A 13,600-nucleotide genomic window follows, 5' to 3' on the forward strand; every position below is an offset into this window, starting at 1 on the left:
TTTACCATCACACAATATGTTAAAGAGTATTTTGTGGCAATATTTGAGGAAACTGTCGTTGCACTTTTCTGAATTTTTTGTAGAAAAATTACTGAAGCAGTTTGACATACGCGAGATAAAAAGGTAATTGGAAAATATATTTATGAGAATCGTAGCAATTTGCTCAAAAAGGAAGGATGATTCCTTTGGTTAAAATTTCATTACACAATATGGAGGAAAATTTGACTTGTAATTAGAGTGTAGTGATTTTTTTTTTTTTTTTTGTCTGGTCTACCTTAACCAACAAAAATGTCTTAGTAAACTCGTTGAAAAATAAAAAGAAAGAAAACTCAGCTTGTGTTTCATTAGTACGTAATTTCTAAGAACTAGAGAGAGAGAGAGGGGTTGGTGAAATTCCCCGATTTTTGTTCGGCCGCAAAAGCAACAGGAAATAAAGGAAAAGTAAAAGAAAAGTTTGACGATGTCAAGAAAGCAAAAGCCATGCTTGGGTAATTAGGCCCGTATATATATATATATATATATATATATATATATATATATAAAATATAGGATTTGCTCATGTAAGAGTAACAAATTATGTTGTGGTAATCTGAACGACTACGTGGCTCCGCTCAATCTTCACACTTCATAATAAACTACAATATCACTTCCTTAACAAATATTTCATCCCTTTTTTTATAACTGACGTTTAAGGTTTTACACACCAATTAAGAAAAGTTTTTCATTGTTTAAATTTATACACTACTTTCCTTTTATACCATCATTAATTATCTAATTCACCCATATTTTCTCTCACTAGAATATTAAATGGTGTTGTTTTATTAGGCCAAAAGCAATGCAAATTAACTCTCACCAATTATGAAAAGAGAGATAAAAGGGTAAAATTGTGAAAAAATAATTAATACTGCATGGGGATAATAAAACGACAGATAAAAGTATTTAAGAGCAAATTTCTTAAACGTCAGTTATAAAAAAAGGGAGGGAGTAGATTACAACATAAACACTCTTTCTTTTCTTTCTTTTTTTTTTTTTTTGAAGAAAAAAAGGTTGTATTTCAACGTTAACATCTGATAGTACTCTTGCATTAAAATTAGAAAAAAAAAAAAAAAGGAAGAAAGTTGGCAAGTTGGATTTCTAGTGGGCTATATACATGTTTTATGTGCATGGTGGAGTCAAAACTCGAAGTTAAGTAATGAATGTGACCAGAGTCGTGGAATTATCATATGGAGCCATAGTTGGGTTGAGTCTTAATCCGTGAAACAGTGTAGTGTAGTGTTCTCTCATCTTAATCCTATCTAAACTGTCCTCTCTCCAACGACCAAGTCTTCTTCTTTGAATGAATGAAAGAAAGAAAGGTGCATATGAGAAAGAAGACAAACTGAGGCAATGGGTTGAGACCTGAAAGTTACTCAACAAGTGACAAAAACATCTTGGCCTTCCAATGTTCATCGATCTTGAAATTTTTCCAACCCACATCACATTTACACCTAAATCATCATTAATTATAATGGGTCACCAATTAAAAAGGCAACAATTGAGAGAGATCAAGCGAACCGTTTCTGCCCCATATATCTGAAGTTCATGAGAAATGGTCCTGAATCATTACGCGCGACTCGACTGAAGAACCCGCAGGTAAAAAAAAAAAAAAAAAAAAATCATCATTAGGATCTTTGTATCATTGCATGTGGAACTAGTAGTAGTGTTTTAGCATTGGTACGTAACTTCGGATCTAAATCTGTCCATATCGATCGACATATATTCCAATTCATCTAAGCCGAAGAGTAGTAGCTGTTTTATTCCAAGTCTTTACGATGCGCTTTGTCTTGTCTGCAAAGTTCTTGTATGGTTTTTGACATTTCAGCAATATCAAATGTGAAACCAGACTGATTCCAAACGTTCGGTCGGTCTGGTTAGGCAGAGTTGATTCCAAACATTGGCATGCAATTTAACTAATAAGACTTTTACTTTGTAAGCTACAACAATTCTCTTCCTTTCATTACAAGTACTACTGTTAGGTTTCTAAATATTCCTCATTTTACTGACTTTGTAAGCTTCTGACTCCGCTTCACCGTCGAGCTTTTGCAATGTTACTCAAATTTTCTATTCTTCATCTGAATTTTAGGGGGAAATTGGTTTCTGAATTTTGTGATAGAGAAGATGGATTCTCACGCTAAGAAGCTCTACGTGATCTTCTTTCCCACGTTTCAATGGAAACGATGCAAAGCAAAGTTATGGCACCTTTTACTTTCTTCTCGATCCATTGGAAATTAATTTCCCTAAATTTAAGAATTTCCTTCTTTGAAGTTCAAGTCAATGAAATGTGGCAGAAATGGTTGTCAAATTTCACTAGGGCCCTCCATACAAGGGTTGATGAAGACGACATAGAGTGAAGATATATATATATGTCCAAGCATCACAGTTTCCTTCATTTCCCTTGCCATTCGTGTATGGTGGCACCCGAATATGCCATAGCTTTGTGGTCCAAATACAACTCAAATCTGGCAACACCGGGATGTGAAGGAGAGTACCTAGTCACTGTTGGCTGTGTTCTTATTGGCTTCTGAGCTGAAAATCAATTTGTTTGATGAGTTGTCAATTTTTCGTGAACCACAAAAAAAAAAAAAAAAAAAAACTAATAAATTGCTATATATATACTCGTGAGTCAAGAAGCATAGAGACAAAACCAGGGTGAATTATTGGACAAAATTGGAGCCTGTCATCAGAGAAATGCATCAAGCCTGCAGTAAATGTTGTAGCCCACAACGACGATGTACACATTGAGGGAGGGACCAGATGAGGCAAATAATGCAGCAAATGGGGTGATGGGACCGCCAAGAAAAGAATAAAATGGTTTTTTTTTTATCTACAGTCTGAATTCACGTAATATATTTCTTCAAATGCCGAAAATTGGGTATAATACATCGGGGGCATTTGCTCGATCTCACTCGCTGTCCGTCTTCTTCTTCTTTTATCTATGTTCTCTCTTTTAGGGGGCTTTGATCAGATGAATAAATGAAGATACGTTGCACTCTACAAAACCATGTGGTTTTCCAGGACCCCATTTCAATACAAATTGTTGAGAAAAAGCCAAAACAAGTCACATCTTTGCCAAGCCATTTGCATGTCAACACGTATCATATCCGCCGCCGGTCTCCGCCCACTGTGTCGACACAGCTGAGGTCCCCTCCGCTTGCCCTCTTGGCAAGCTGTGGTCTGTCTAAATCCTAATGTTCCACTACACTACTCGTGAAAATGCTCTGTCAATTTGAGCTGTAAGTTGGTATGAATCCTTTGGCGTGTTGGCTCTCCATTTCAAGAGCCATCAAAGATTTCTGCCTCTGATACCTGTTTCTTTTTGCAGCCAATGCTGGAAAAGGAAAAGCATTGAAATAACAACATAAATCAGTATAAAATCCGATGTTTAGCAAGTTCAGGAACAGGGCTATCGTAATTTAAAAGGTGTGAATCTTGAACTCGATATTAAATACACATGATTTCAGAAAGTGTGCAGCAGATTGATGTAAATTAACTGGAGGAAAAGAAAGCTTCGAGATTGAAGGCAGGCAGACCAACTGTAATGTTGGGTAAAATCTGGAGATACACACGTTATCAGGTGACACAATTTACAACTAACTATGTATCCACACAGAGGTACAACCACACTAGTTGTTCTGAAACTCCAAGCTCACTGAAGTAAAGAGTCTATCAAGGACGGATCACCTTTTTTCTTAAGAAAATGTTACGATGAGCATCATGTGATGAATTCAACGCAAAAGATGAATAATGTTCTTTTAATGAATTTCAGTAGGCATTGAAAGCCGTCAAAAGAGAGTGTTACCGCAGAAGATAGATCAAACGAACATCAAATAGATTAACCTTTCTCTAGAAGTTTAATTTCACCGGGTCATAAGACATGAGTAGATAATGAAAGCACGTTTTCAAAAGGCTATTAGCCTGCCAAATTTCCAATCCATTGCTTAAAATGTAATAATGGGTAAATCAACAATATTCAAATGCAAAGGAACAACAAACATTAGAAGAAACCAGAAGCAAAATTTTGTAAGAATTACTTACACATCAACTCGTGTGGTAAACCAAAATCATAGTCATTGCGCCGTCTCTTGATGCACATGTGTATCGCAAGCAGCAACATGCAAAAGACAAAAAGACATGATAGACCAATTGCAACTTTACCACCAGTAGATAAGCCATCCTTCCCCCAGAATAAAGGACACTCACGCAGGGGAGGTACACCACATAACCCCTTGTTACCAGAGAGACTGTGAAATACAGATAAATTCCATGATAAGCCAAAGATAAGCAAAATAATCCAAAACATAACAAATAGGATTAGCAATTATTAGTAACAAGATTCAATGAACATGTGATACATCTTCAAAATAACAATGGAACTTCCCCAGCTTGTGTTATCCAACAGCAGATTGTTCCCTATTTTAGAACATCTGCTAAGTTACAGGAATCTCGATTCGCAAGAAAATTTTTCCGTGCCAGGCTAGAGTTCGATAGCCTAATTATAAAAGACCAGGACGATAGGCATTAAACACAAGATCTTCAGAATTGTTATCACCATAGGTCCTTGAAATGTTGTCTGATGTATCCTACGCTCAGCTCGATAGAACTTTGTCAAAGCCTCAATTTGAGATGAATGACTTAAGCTTCAGAATTAAGTGACAATGAATTGCAAAAATAGAAAGAAATTGTAACAAAGTCAGCCTTTACCACCAAGAATTGAATGGCTTCACCTGAATGATGAAACTTGACCTAATTTGCACCTCGTTCATTATCAGTCTTTCTTCAGACAGCTCATTCTGTTTTAACTTTGAATTTGACTTCCTTGCCATGAGTTTTACATTTCATATGCCTCATGATTAACATAATCAGTTCCCAATCTAATGATGAGTTTTGATCATAATATAACTATGGAGAGCTTAAGAACAGGAGATGCTCTTAAGGAACACCATGACTCATAACAAGTAATATTCTAGCTTAAACTGTAACAGGTTTTTTGTTTTGTTTTACGATTTCAACATCTGCTAAAACATGTCCAACTATAGATAACAAATCCTGCAAGTTTTATTCATCCAAATAACTAGGTTAATTATCATTTTGGACTGAAATTCAACTCCATATTTGTCTATGCTGGGGAGTTAAAATTTCGAAGTAAATACTCAAACATTCACTCCTTGTCCCAAATTCCATTCTCATAATCAGAGGAAAGTGAATCTTAAGCAACATAAAGCATAAGAAAACTGTTGCTCTGAAAATAGCCGTATTGAGGGTGCAACAAAGCAGTTAAGATTTGGAAAATTTTGGTGAATCACTTATGAGAGGATAAAATCTCTATCTGCAGTATTACTCTTCTGTAAAGCTTATATCAGTCATCATGCTTCCAGTACCTCGTGCCCTTTAGCATAAGCATCACATAGCTTCCATCAGTGTTTCTCAAGTGGGGGAATGTGCTCAGTGTTTAACACACGCTCAGGTCCCTACCATCCAAAATAACTTCTATTGGCCCAATTGAACTTTTAAGTAAATAATGTTTTTAAGATGTCTTACCCCTAAATTATCAGTACACTGTGGTTCAACTAAGCCAACATAAAATTATTCCCTGCAGCATAACGTATCTGTAATACCTTATCTAATCAATTCGAATTCTAATGCATTCCATGGCTGATCAAGGATGCTAAAAGGAAATCTATCGAGCAACAAAAGAGAAAGAGAGACCCATTGCAGCAGCGCAGATATATAAACAAAGGGTCAGTTCTGGAAGCATTTTGAAGAGTGTGAAAGAACAACAACGGAAGGCAATTAATTAGGTCTTTTGTATGAAAGGATCTCTAGACAAAGCAACCACCAAATATGCCAAGCCTTGAGCAGAGCATGTGCTTACGATCGTGTGATAGGCTTAGTGGTAAGATAATATGAACCAAATGCCATCCAAATGGCACCAAGTTCACATTGGTGGTGGAAAACTGTGCAAGGAGCCACATTGCAGGTTCAATTTACCCAATTGCGGGCCTTTAAAATGCATATACCATAGCTAAACAAAATGGGGTTCACATAGACTCAGCACTTGAATTACATTAAAACAAATATAGATATGTAAAAACATGTACATATGACCACATATGTACACGTGTTGCCATGAGTGTTTGTGTGTGTGAGTAGTTGTTTCATGCAGAAAGATTAGCCAGAGGATTAGAATAGGACATACTCAATAGCTCCACCATGAACGCCAATCGAATAAAGTTCCTCTGGCACTCTGCCATCCAGCTGATTATCATTCAAAAGCCTGTGAAGAAATGCATAACATTAGAAAATTAAGATCAGACTGTACATAATATCTCATAATTGACGTGTAAACTGATTTCACATAAAGCCATAGCTTTCCTAACAACAGTACAAAGGTCTCCACTATTCTAACAAAGTCAAGTGGGTTATCCAGAGACAGGTAAAAGCGGATATAATGGCCTTGTAACCTCTAAAAGTGAAAGGATTAGGCTTGAAATTGACGAGGAAGATGAATGTGGCTATCTGATTGCGTTGCCAATTCATGTAAATTGATCCATAAGCCAAAAAGATACTAAAAGCTATTCCAAAGTGAACTTCCGCTGTTCCAATACTGATTTAGTTTTTTCTTTTTAGCGGGTGAAAAACTACTCCTGGTAAATGGTAGGCACTATTTTTAGTTAATTTTCCATTTGCCAAAGAAAACAAAACAAAGCTAATGTTCCAAAAACAATACCACTTTCACTATAAATTCAAAAGAATTGATAATGTAGCAACAGTTATTTCAAACTTCCCTCTTTAAGCTACACTAATTTTTCCTAAATTTTCCTGGGTATGTGACCCAAATAAAAGATGTACATCCATTTTCAAACAGGACAGGGTTTAACTATTCGTGCAAGAACATACATGAAAAGACAGACAACTTACACAAGTTGCAAATTAGAAGAAGTTAGACTATCGGGTATGGACCCCGTGAACTTGTTGTCTGATAGATCCCTGCATCAACAACATAACAACAAAAGCAATTATGTCCAGTAGATACTCAGATTTCATTCTGATCAATATTAGTTGACTTCTAGCATATTGTCATTCCACCTTCGAGAATTAATGAAAAAACCGTTAAAGACATGAGATAAAACTTTTTAGCGTTCATGCACTTTAAAAATCTAATATGCAAGTGATATAATTTCACTTAAGTGCAACTCTTGTAATAAAGCATGGTCAAGTAGCAAAACATTGCACATTGGTTGGAGTTTCAATTCAATCGTATTCACTGTAGCCATATTTTTAAAACCAGGATCAGAATATGTAATCTTACAGCTTCGCAAGAGACTTTTGACCCAATCCTTCTGGCAAACCTCCACCCAAAGAGTTAGCACTTAAATTCCTGCATGTCGAAAAGATGTGTCCGTTTGGTAAATCCTAGCATATAAGAATCAATATTTGGTAGACTCCAGCAAAAAAACAACTAAAGACAGAAATGAAGTTAAAAAAAGTGGCTTTGTTCTCAGCTTGTATTTGCATTCTGTCATGCAAGAGCAATCCTTATGATGACGAAACTTACTCTCTCAAGAATACAGCTTATATATACTCCCAACACAAATGGATGAAAACATGAATTGAGAGGAAATATTTTTGCCCAATTGAGGACGTTATGCATAGTTGATAAACATGAAAAGAGAAAATTGACTGGAACTGTAGATGAGGAAAGATTATCCCTTAAAATAGAACTGATTGGGATGCCACCAAAAGAAAGTCATTTTCAAGTAGCTTCTTCAAGGAAATGTAAGCCATACTGGTATAGACACCAGCAAGCATAGGAATGATAGAAGACCATGAATTGATACGAAATTCACTTTGAAGATGATAAGAATGATATTAAAACCAAAACACAAAAAGGCCGAAAGAAACTATGCATCCAGAAAATGTTATTCCATGTGTTTGCAGGTGATACAATATTCTTCAAATGTGTACATGCAGTAAAGCGCAAAAATGTGATACGCACAAGCTCACCAAATTCGATAGGAGAGAAATCTGATCGCTAATATAACCCTTCAAGCCTCGGTTTCCAAGATCTCTGAAAACCAAAACAAGAAAAGAGAGTTCAACTGAGATATAATCCACAAGAAGAAAAGTTAACCCTACTTCACCATGAAAATCTTTGTTCTTGAACACAAATGAATTTTTATTCATTGAATTAACATTCCTCCAACCACATGGATAAGTAAATCTCCACAAAAGAAGAATGCATGCACAAAATTAACTAAACCCCTTTAAAGCACTAAAGCTAGTCCTAGTAAAGAAAGCACCACAAGTGATAAAATCCACAAAGTCAACGTTTGAAGATCAGTAACAGCCATTTGGACTTACTTTAAATGATTGGGTATAAGATAATGATACAAAGTCAATTATTTGATGTCATGAATTGGTCAAGCATCCCAACTAGCTACTAAAGCATGGTTGAGGTCACCATGAGACACAATGATGCTGCTAACCCACCAGTTATGTGTTGCCTGCTGCCACTTGAAACCAAGGAGGAAAAGCAACAACAGGAAGCAGCTCGAACCACAGACATGCTCCCAAGTACATTGTGTGAAGAGATGGGATAAGAACCATCTACAGCATGCTATCCTTGGAGGATTGTCTATCAGTATTTAAACTTGACTAGAAATTCTGCTTAGTATTTAAAGAAGTACATTGTCGTAATTAAAGTTAGCTCAAAAGTCTTTTATTTCTTTTTTTCTTATAGTGGAAAAGTATCTTGTGAGTCAAATGCATTTCCTCCTTAAGAGTTAATTCAATGGCTCTGTCTAGTGTTCTACTTAGGCATTGAAAGTTATAGACAGTAAATGACAAAATCAATAGCAAGAAAGTTAAATTACAACATGGAAAACTTTGCCTTAAGTTCACAACCCCTGTTAATGACATACATTCCAATGCAGAGAGAAATTACCAATTGATTAGTATCTAATTAACCCCTGAAGCTGGAAAAACAAAAATGTTTAACAAATTTAACAACCACACTCTTAACTCATAGACCATATTTTGATTATATAAGCATTATGCTTAAGACTGACTAACACTGCTTACACAATAAAAATGAACTTACATTTGGGACACCACCAGCGCAGACTCATCCTTTAATGTATGACATGCCACCCCCTCCCATGCATCCCATGTAGTAGGGGCACATGGATCTCCATTCCAACCCATCCTGTCTGGAACTCGAAGGGACTCCTTCAATGCACGCATAGCAGTAGCTGCAGAGAAAATCCCAACAACTTTTCAAGTCAAATGCAAATTAATTCTACCGGGTCAAAGATACAAAATATCTAAATACAATTTTGAAGTCTCATGTCTCCTAATTTTCAAACCACAAGAACACTATGATATAGTAATAAAAACCGATGCCAATGAAACACTGAATCCATCAATTTCTAGCCCACTAACATCGATGTGAAAATGCCAACTTTCCTATTGTTTCTGATGCCTACATTTAGAAGATTGCAATCATTTTCCTAAATCCAAAGCAACAAAGTTCAAATTCTACATTCCGTAAAAATTACATAAACAACTATAGAGGTCAACAGATATGAGGAACCAAGAACTCCCCTAACAATTAGCTAAGCAACTGCAGAGGTCAACAGATATTCAAAACGAAGAAGAAAAATGCAAATAGGCATGAATTTCGACATACCCTGGTCAGGAAGAGTCTTAAGATCAGCTGGAACAATAGCATAATTCTCAACCCCGCAAATTGTAGGCGAACCGACGACTGGAACCAGCTTAATACTCAACATTGTATTTGTCAAATTCTTGACCACATAGCTCCAATCATAAGCAGCAAAACTCCCAACACTCTTAAAAATATCCACTCTACTAATATTCACATCATTCACAAAAATGTCAAAAACTCTTTGTCCTGCTTTAGTTACACTAACATCAATCTCGGCAAAATGAAACCATAACAAGTAATCCAATTTCGCGTCCACAGGCAATTCGTACCCCAGATAATCCCCGGATTTTCCATCCCCTCCTACCAAAATTGCAGCTGTCTGGTACAATTTCAAGGGAAAAAAGTTCGGTTCTTTCTCAACATTGATGACATCTCTTATCGCGGAAATTGCTCTAATCTTTCCACGTCTAGGCAAGAATTTAGCATCCGATTGCCACGACCGGCCAAACCGGTCAGTGTCGTTTGAAAACCCGGGTCCCCACTGAACCGATCCGGACGAAATCCTCCCGTAATTCACCAAGATTGAAGAATTACTAAAGCCATTCCCATTGCCCAAAGTGTAAGCGTCTGTGTCAACTTGGATAAGCTCCAAAGAAGCAATGACGGGAGAATCAGTGGCAATACTGTAAAAACACACGTCAGCATCGGAATCCGAGATGGTGACAAAAAGATCCGAGTAGGCCCCGTATCTCGAAATGGACTCCGGCCAAGGAGACCTCCAAGAAAACACCAAAGTCCCTTCAACGGCAACGTCGAAGGAGGGGGGATGAGACTTGCCGTCGTAGTTATCGTAGGCGATGAAAGTCCGGAGGAAGTATTTTCCGGGAGGAACATCTTTAACACTATAACAATTCTTTTTCCCGGATGAGATTGGGAAGTAGCGGAGAGTCTTTTCTTGCTGGTGAACAAAGAGGAGTGGCTCGGAAACTACCGCAGTAGCTCCGCCGGTGTAGTACCGGTCGGAAATCCAAGTGGTGTTGAAGACATCGGTGGAGTTCGTCAGTCCTCCACAGTCGATGTGAAGGGAAAAATCTGTTACGTTAGAAGTAAAATATGTAGCAACGTTAGTTATGACAGTTAAAAGATTGTTAGTTAAAATGGTTAAGCTCAAAAAGTGTGGGAGCGTGTGTGAATGATGATATGGATGGGATTACTTACTATAGGGGTAAGGAATGGAGAGGGAGAAGGAGACGGTGGGGAGTAGGAGGAGGAGGAGGAGGAGGAGGAGAGGGGGGAGAGGAAGAGGGGACATGATGGTGTTTCTGAGAGTGGGTTTAGTGAGTGTAGTGTGTGTAATGATGTAAGAGCACTTGTCTGGACATGGGGGAAAGTGCTGGAGTTTTGGCAAATTGTTCCCGGATGTGTTTTGGTGGGGGTTTTGGTGGGCGGTGTCTAGGTGTGAGGAGGGAATGTGGAGCGATTAGCGGCGGGAAGGGGCGCGAGGGAAGGAAAATTGGAAAGCGAAGTAAACGGTATTGATGAGGACTGCAGGGAAGAAGGAACGATGAATTAATTATGGCAGTAATGGTGGTGGCTTGTGACTTTCTCTTTTTGAGGTGGGGTAGAATTTCTTTGATTGAACCCTTTTTTTTTTTTTTTTTTTTGGAAATGCTTGATTGGACTTTGTGGTTGGGAGGTTTAAGATTAAAGAATGGTTTTCGCTACATTTATAATTTTTTTATTCTTCACTTTTAAAATTGTTAATTTTACCTTCCTTACAAAATTAATAAATTTTGATTCTAACCTAAATTTTCAACTACTTTTTAGTTTGAAATCACCACATAATCTACGTACAGTCATATTTTATGTACAAAAAGACCAGATTCCACTTTTTTTAGTGGCAAAAATAGATATGAATTAAATTTGATCTCACTTTTTTTAAGAAAAAATTAAATAACTACGAATCAGATCCTACTTTTTGAGAGATAAAAATAAGTATGAATTTGATCATTTGTTTAACTATAAATAAATTCTAATCTTTTCACCTCTAAAAAAATGATCATGCATGGGCTGTATGATGAATTCAAAGTAATAGTGGTCAAAAATCTAAATTAGGATCAACTTGATTTTGTAATGGACATAAAATTACGATTTTAAAAGTGAGTGATGAAAAAAATTCATTTAATGTAATGTAAGGGGATTCAGAACGATTTTTTCTTTGTCTTTTGTCTGAGATGGTAGGGAAAAAGATAAAGGCGTAAATTAGTGGTTGCTTTGTGATTTCATCTAATGTAGTGATGGCCCTGTTGACTTTGTTGGCATAGTGATAGGCAGGGACAATGGATCCATATGGGGTGTTTCCAAAGTTTATTTTGCTGGTTGGATTGATAGGAGCTGAACGTTATTCTTCATTTATTTGACAACAGCATACGGTGGATTTTTGATAAACGAATTGAGAAGTGTTTTTCGAGAGAGGCTGGGACAATGGATTTCCTTGCATGAGGGGAATTTGTTACGTAAACATGCATGTATCAGTGCTAGAAAGGCAAAAAGTAGGACTGATCTTCTTTTTCTTATCAGGAAAAGAGAGTTAGTAGTATAATTTAGCGCCCTGATGGTTGGCGTCATCTGTCATGGTGCCAATCTGGAAACCACCATCATGTGTACATCTGAAGACCGGAAGAGAAGGGGGGAATAAATATATTGACATGCAAGTTTGCTGCAATTTGCATGGATGAGCTGGATCCTTGTACGGTTTTGGATCTTTGCCAACACGTACATTCTTTTCTTGATCTGTTTCTTTTCCAAGCTTCTTGGTCATTCAACTTGCTATAATCAGTCATGTAAAAGTTAAAAAACAAAGCTTTAACTCAATTATAGCCTAACATTTTTCAGCTTAAGTGGCCAGAATTACCCTCAAAAAAAAAAAAAAAAAAAAAAAAAAGAGGAGGAGGTTGCATGCACATATCGACTCTTCATTTTCTCACATGAGAGTGACAAAAAATGCAGGGCCTAATAACTACTGCTCAGAAGAATTTATGGTAGGATACCAATAATGTCATGTGAAAAGGCTACTAGAATGAAAAAGAAAGGTAATGGGGAAATATGAAAGAGACAGCGGATCCAAAGGAAGTTCAGGGGAGATGTCCAGTCCATTCCTCCCTCCTCAGGAAGCCTTCAGCAGCAATTTCATATGCAAGCAAAAACTATTGCGTATTTGTCGCTGATGATGATTTCTTGGTCTTTTTCATTATGGACGTGGTTGCCATGCCGCCGCAAAACCTGTTGAAGAAGGCATAGTTACAGTTGTATTCGTAGCAAATTAAAGGTCAAACCTGCGTTACATTTATTCTCATCGACCGAGCTGGGAACTTGGAGATGCCCACTCACACAGGTTTCCACAGGAATTAGAGCTTTCTTTTTCTCTCCCTCCCCGCTTCTTAAACGTACTGCATCTCTTCGAATTCGCAGTTAAAAGAAGAAAAGAAAAGGATATAGAATTACTATTTGGATAAAAAGATTAGTTCATGAATTAACCCTTTTTTTTTTTTTTTTTTTTTACCTAGAGGGAAATCATATACTAGTCCTTGGTAAATGATACGCTGTATAATGTGATGACATGAATATTTAGTGGATGGACATTAGAGTGACGCTACCAGATCCTGCAAAACTCTGAGCAATGATGAAAGAGCTGAGGGGTTGTAACAGTTGTGAACAAAGAGGGAAGCTGCCCTTCTTTTTTCACACTCCAGAAAGATTGATACATGCAATTATGAACCAAAATAGATAGGGATCTTTCTGCCCTTCTATTTTTCATGCCCTTAATGGATAACTTGAATCAGTAGTGACTCCATTGGAATGCCCAACTCAACCTGTTGAGTTTTGACTTGGTGA

The 13,600-nt window shown here is 37.0% G+C and overlaps 1 protein-coding gene across 1 annotated transcript; it reads right to left on the reverse strand.

Moving 5' to 3' along the window:
• Window positions 1–2,836: 2,836 nt before the first annotated feature.
• On the reverse strand, window positions 2,837–11,272 carry LOC113716815 (receptor-like protein 4). The gene is made up of 9 exons (XM_027241294.2): window positions 10,925–11,272; window positions 9,728–10,798; window positions 9,140–9,290; window positions 8,036–8,107; window positions 7,349–7,417; window positions 6,958–7,026; window positions 6,236–6,313; window positions 4,075–4,280; window positions 2,837–3,367 (listed from the first exon to the last, which is right to left on the reverse strand). Exons 1-9 carry the CDS (start codon window positions 11,016–11,018, stop codon window positions 3,261–3,263), a joined length of 1,917 nt encoding a protein of 638 aa, XP_027097095.1. The 5' UTR covers window positions 11,019–11,272; the 3' UTR covers window positions 2,837–3,260.
• Window positions 11,273–13,600: the final 2,328 nt, after the last annotated feature.

Source organism: Coffea arabica, chromosome 11c (assembly GCF_036785885.1).
Source record: "Coffea arabica cultivar ET-39 chromosome 11c, Coffea Arabica ET-39 HiFi, whole genome shotgun sequence".
Classification (NCBI taxonomy): Eukaryota; Viridiplantae; Streptophyta; class Magnoliopsida; order Gentianales; family Rubiaceae; genus Coffea; species Coffea arabica.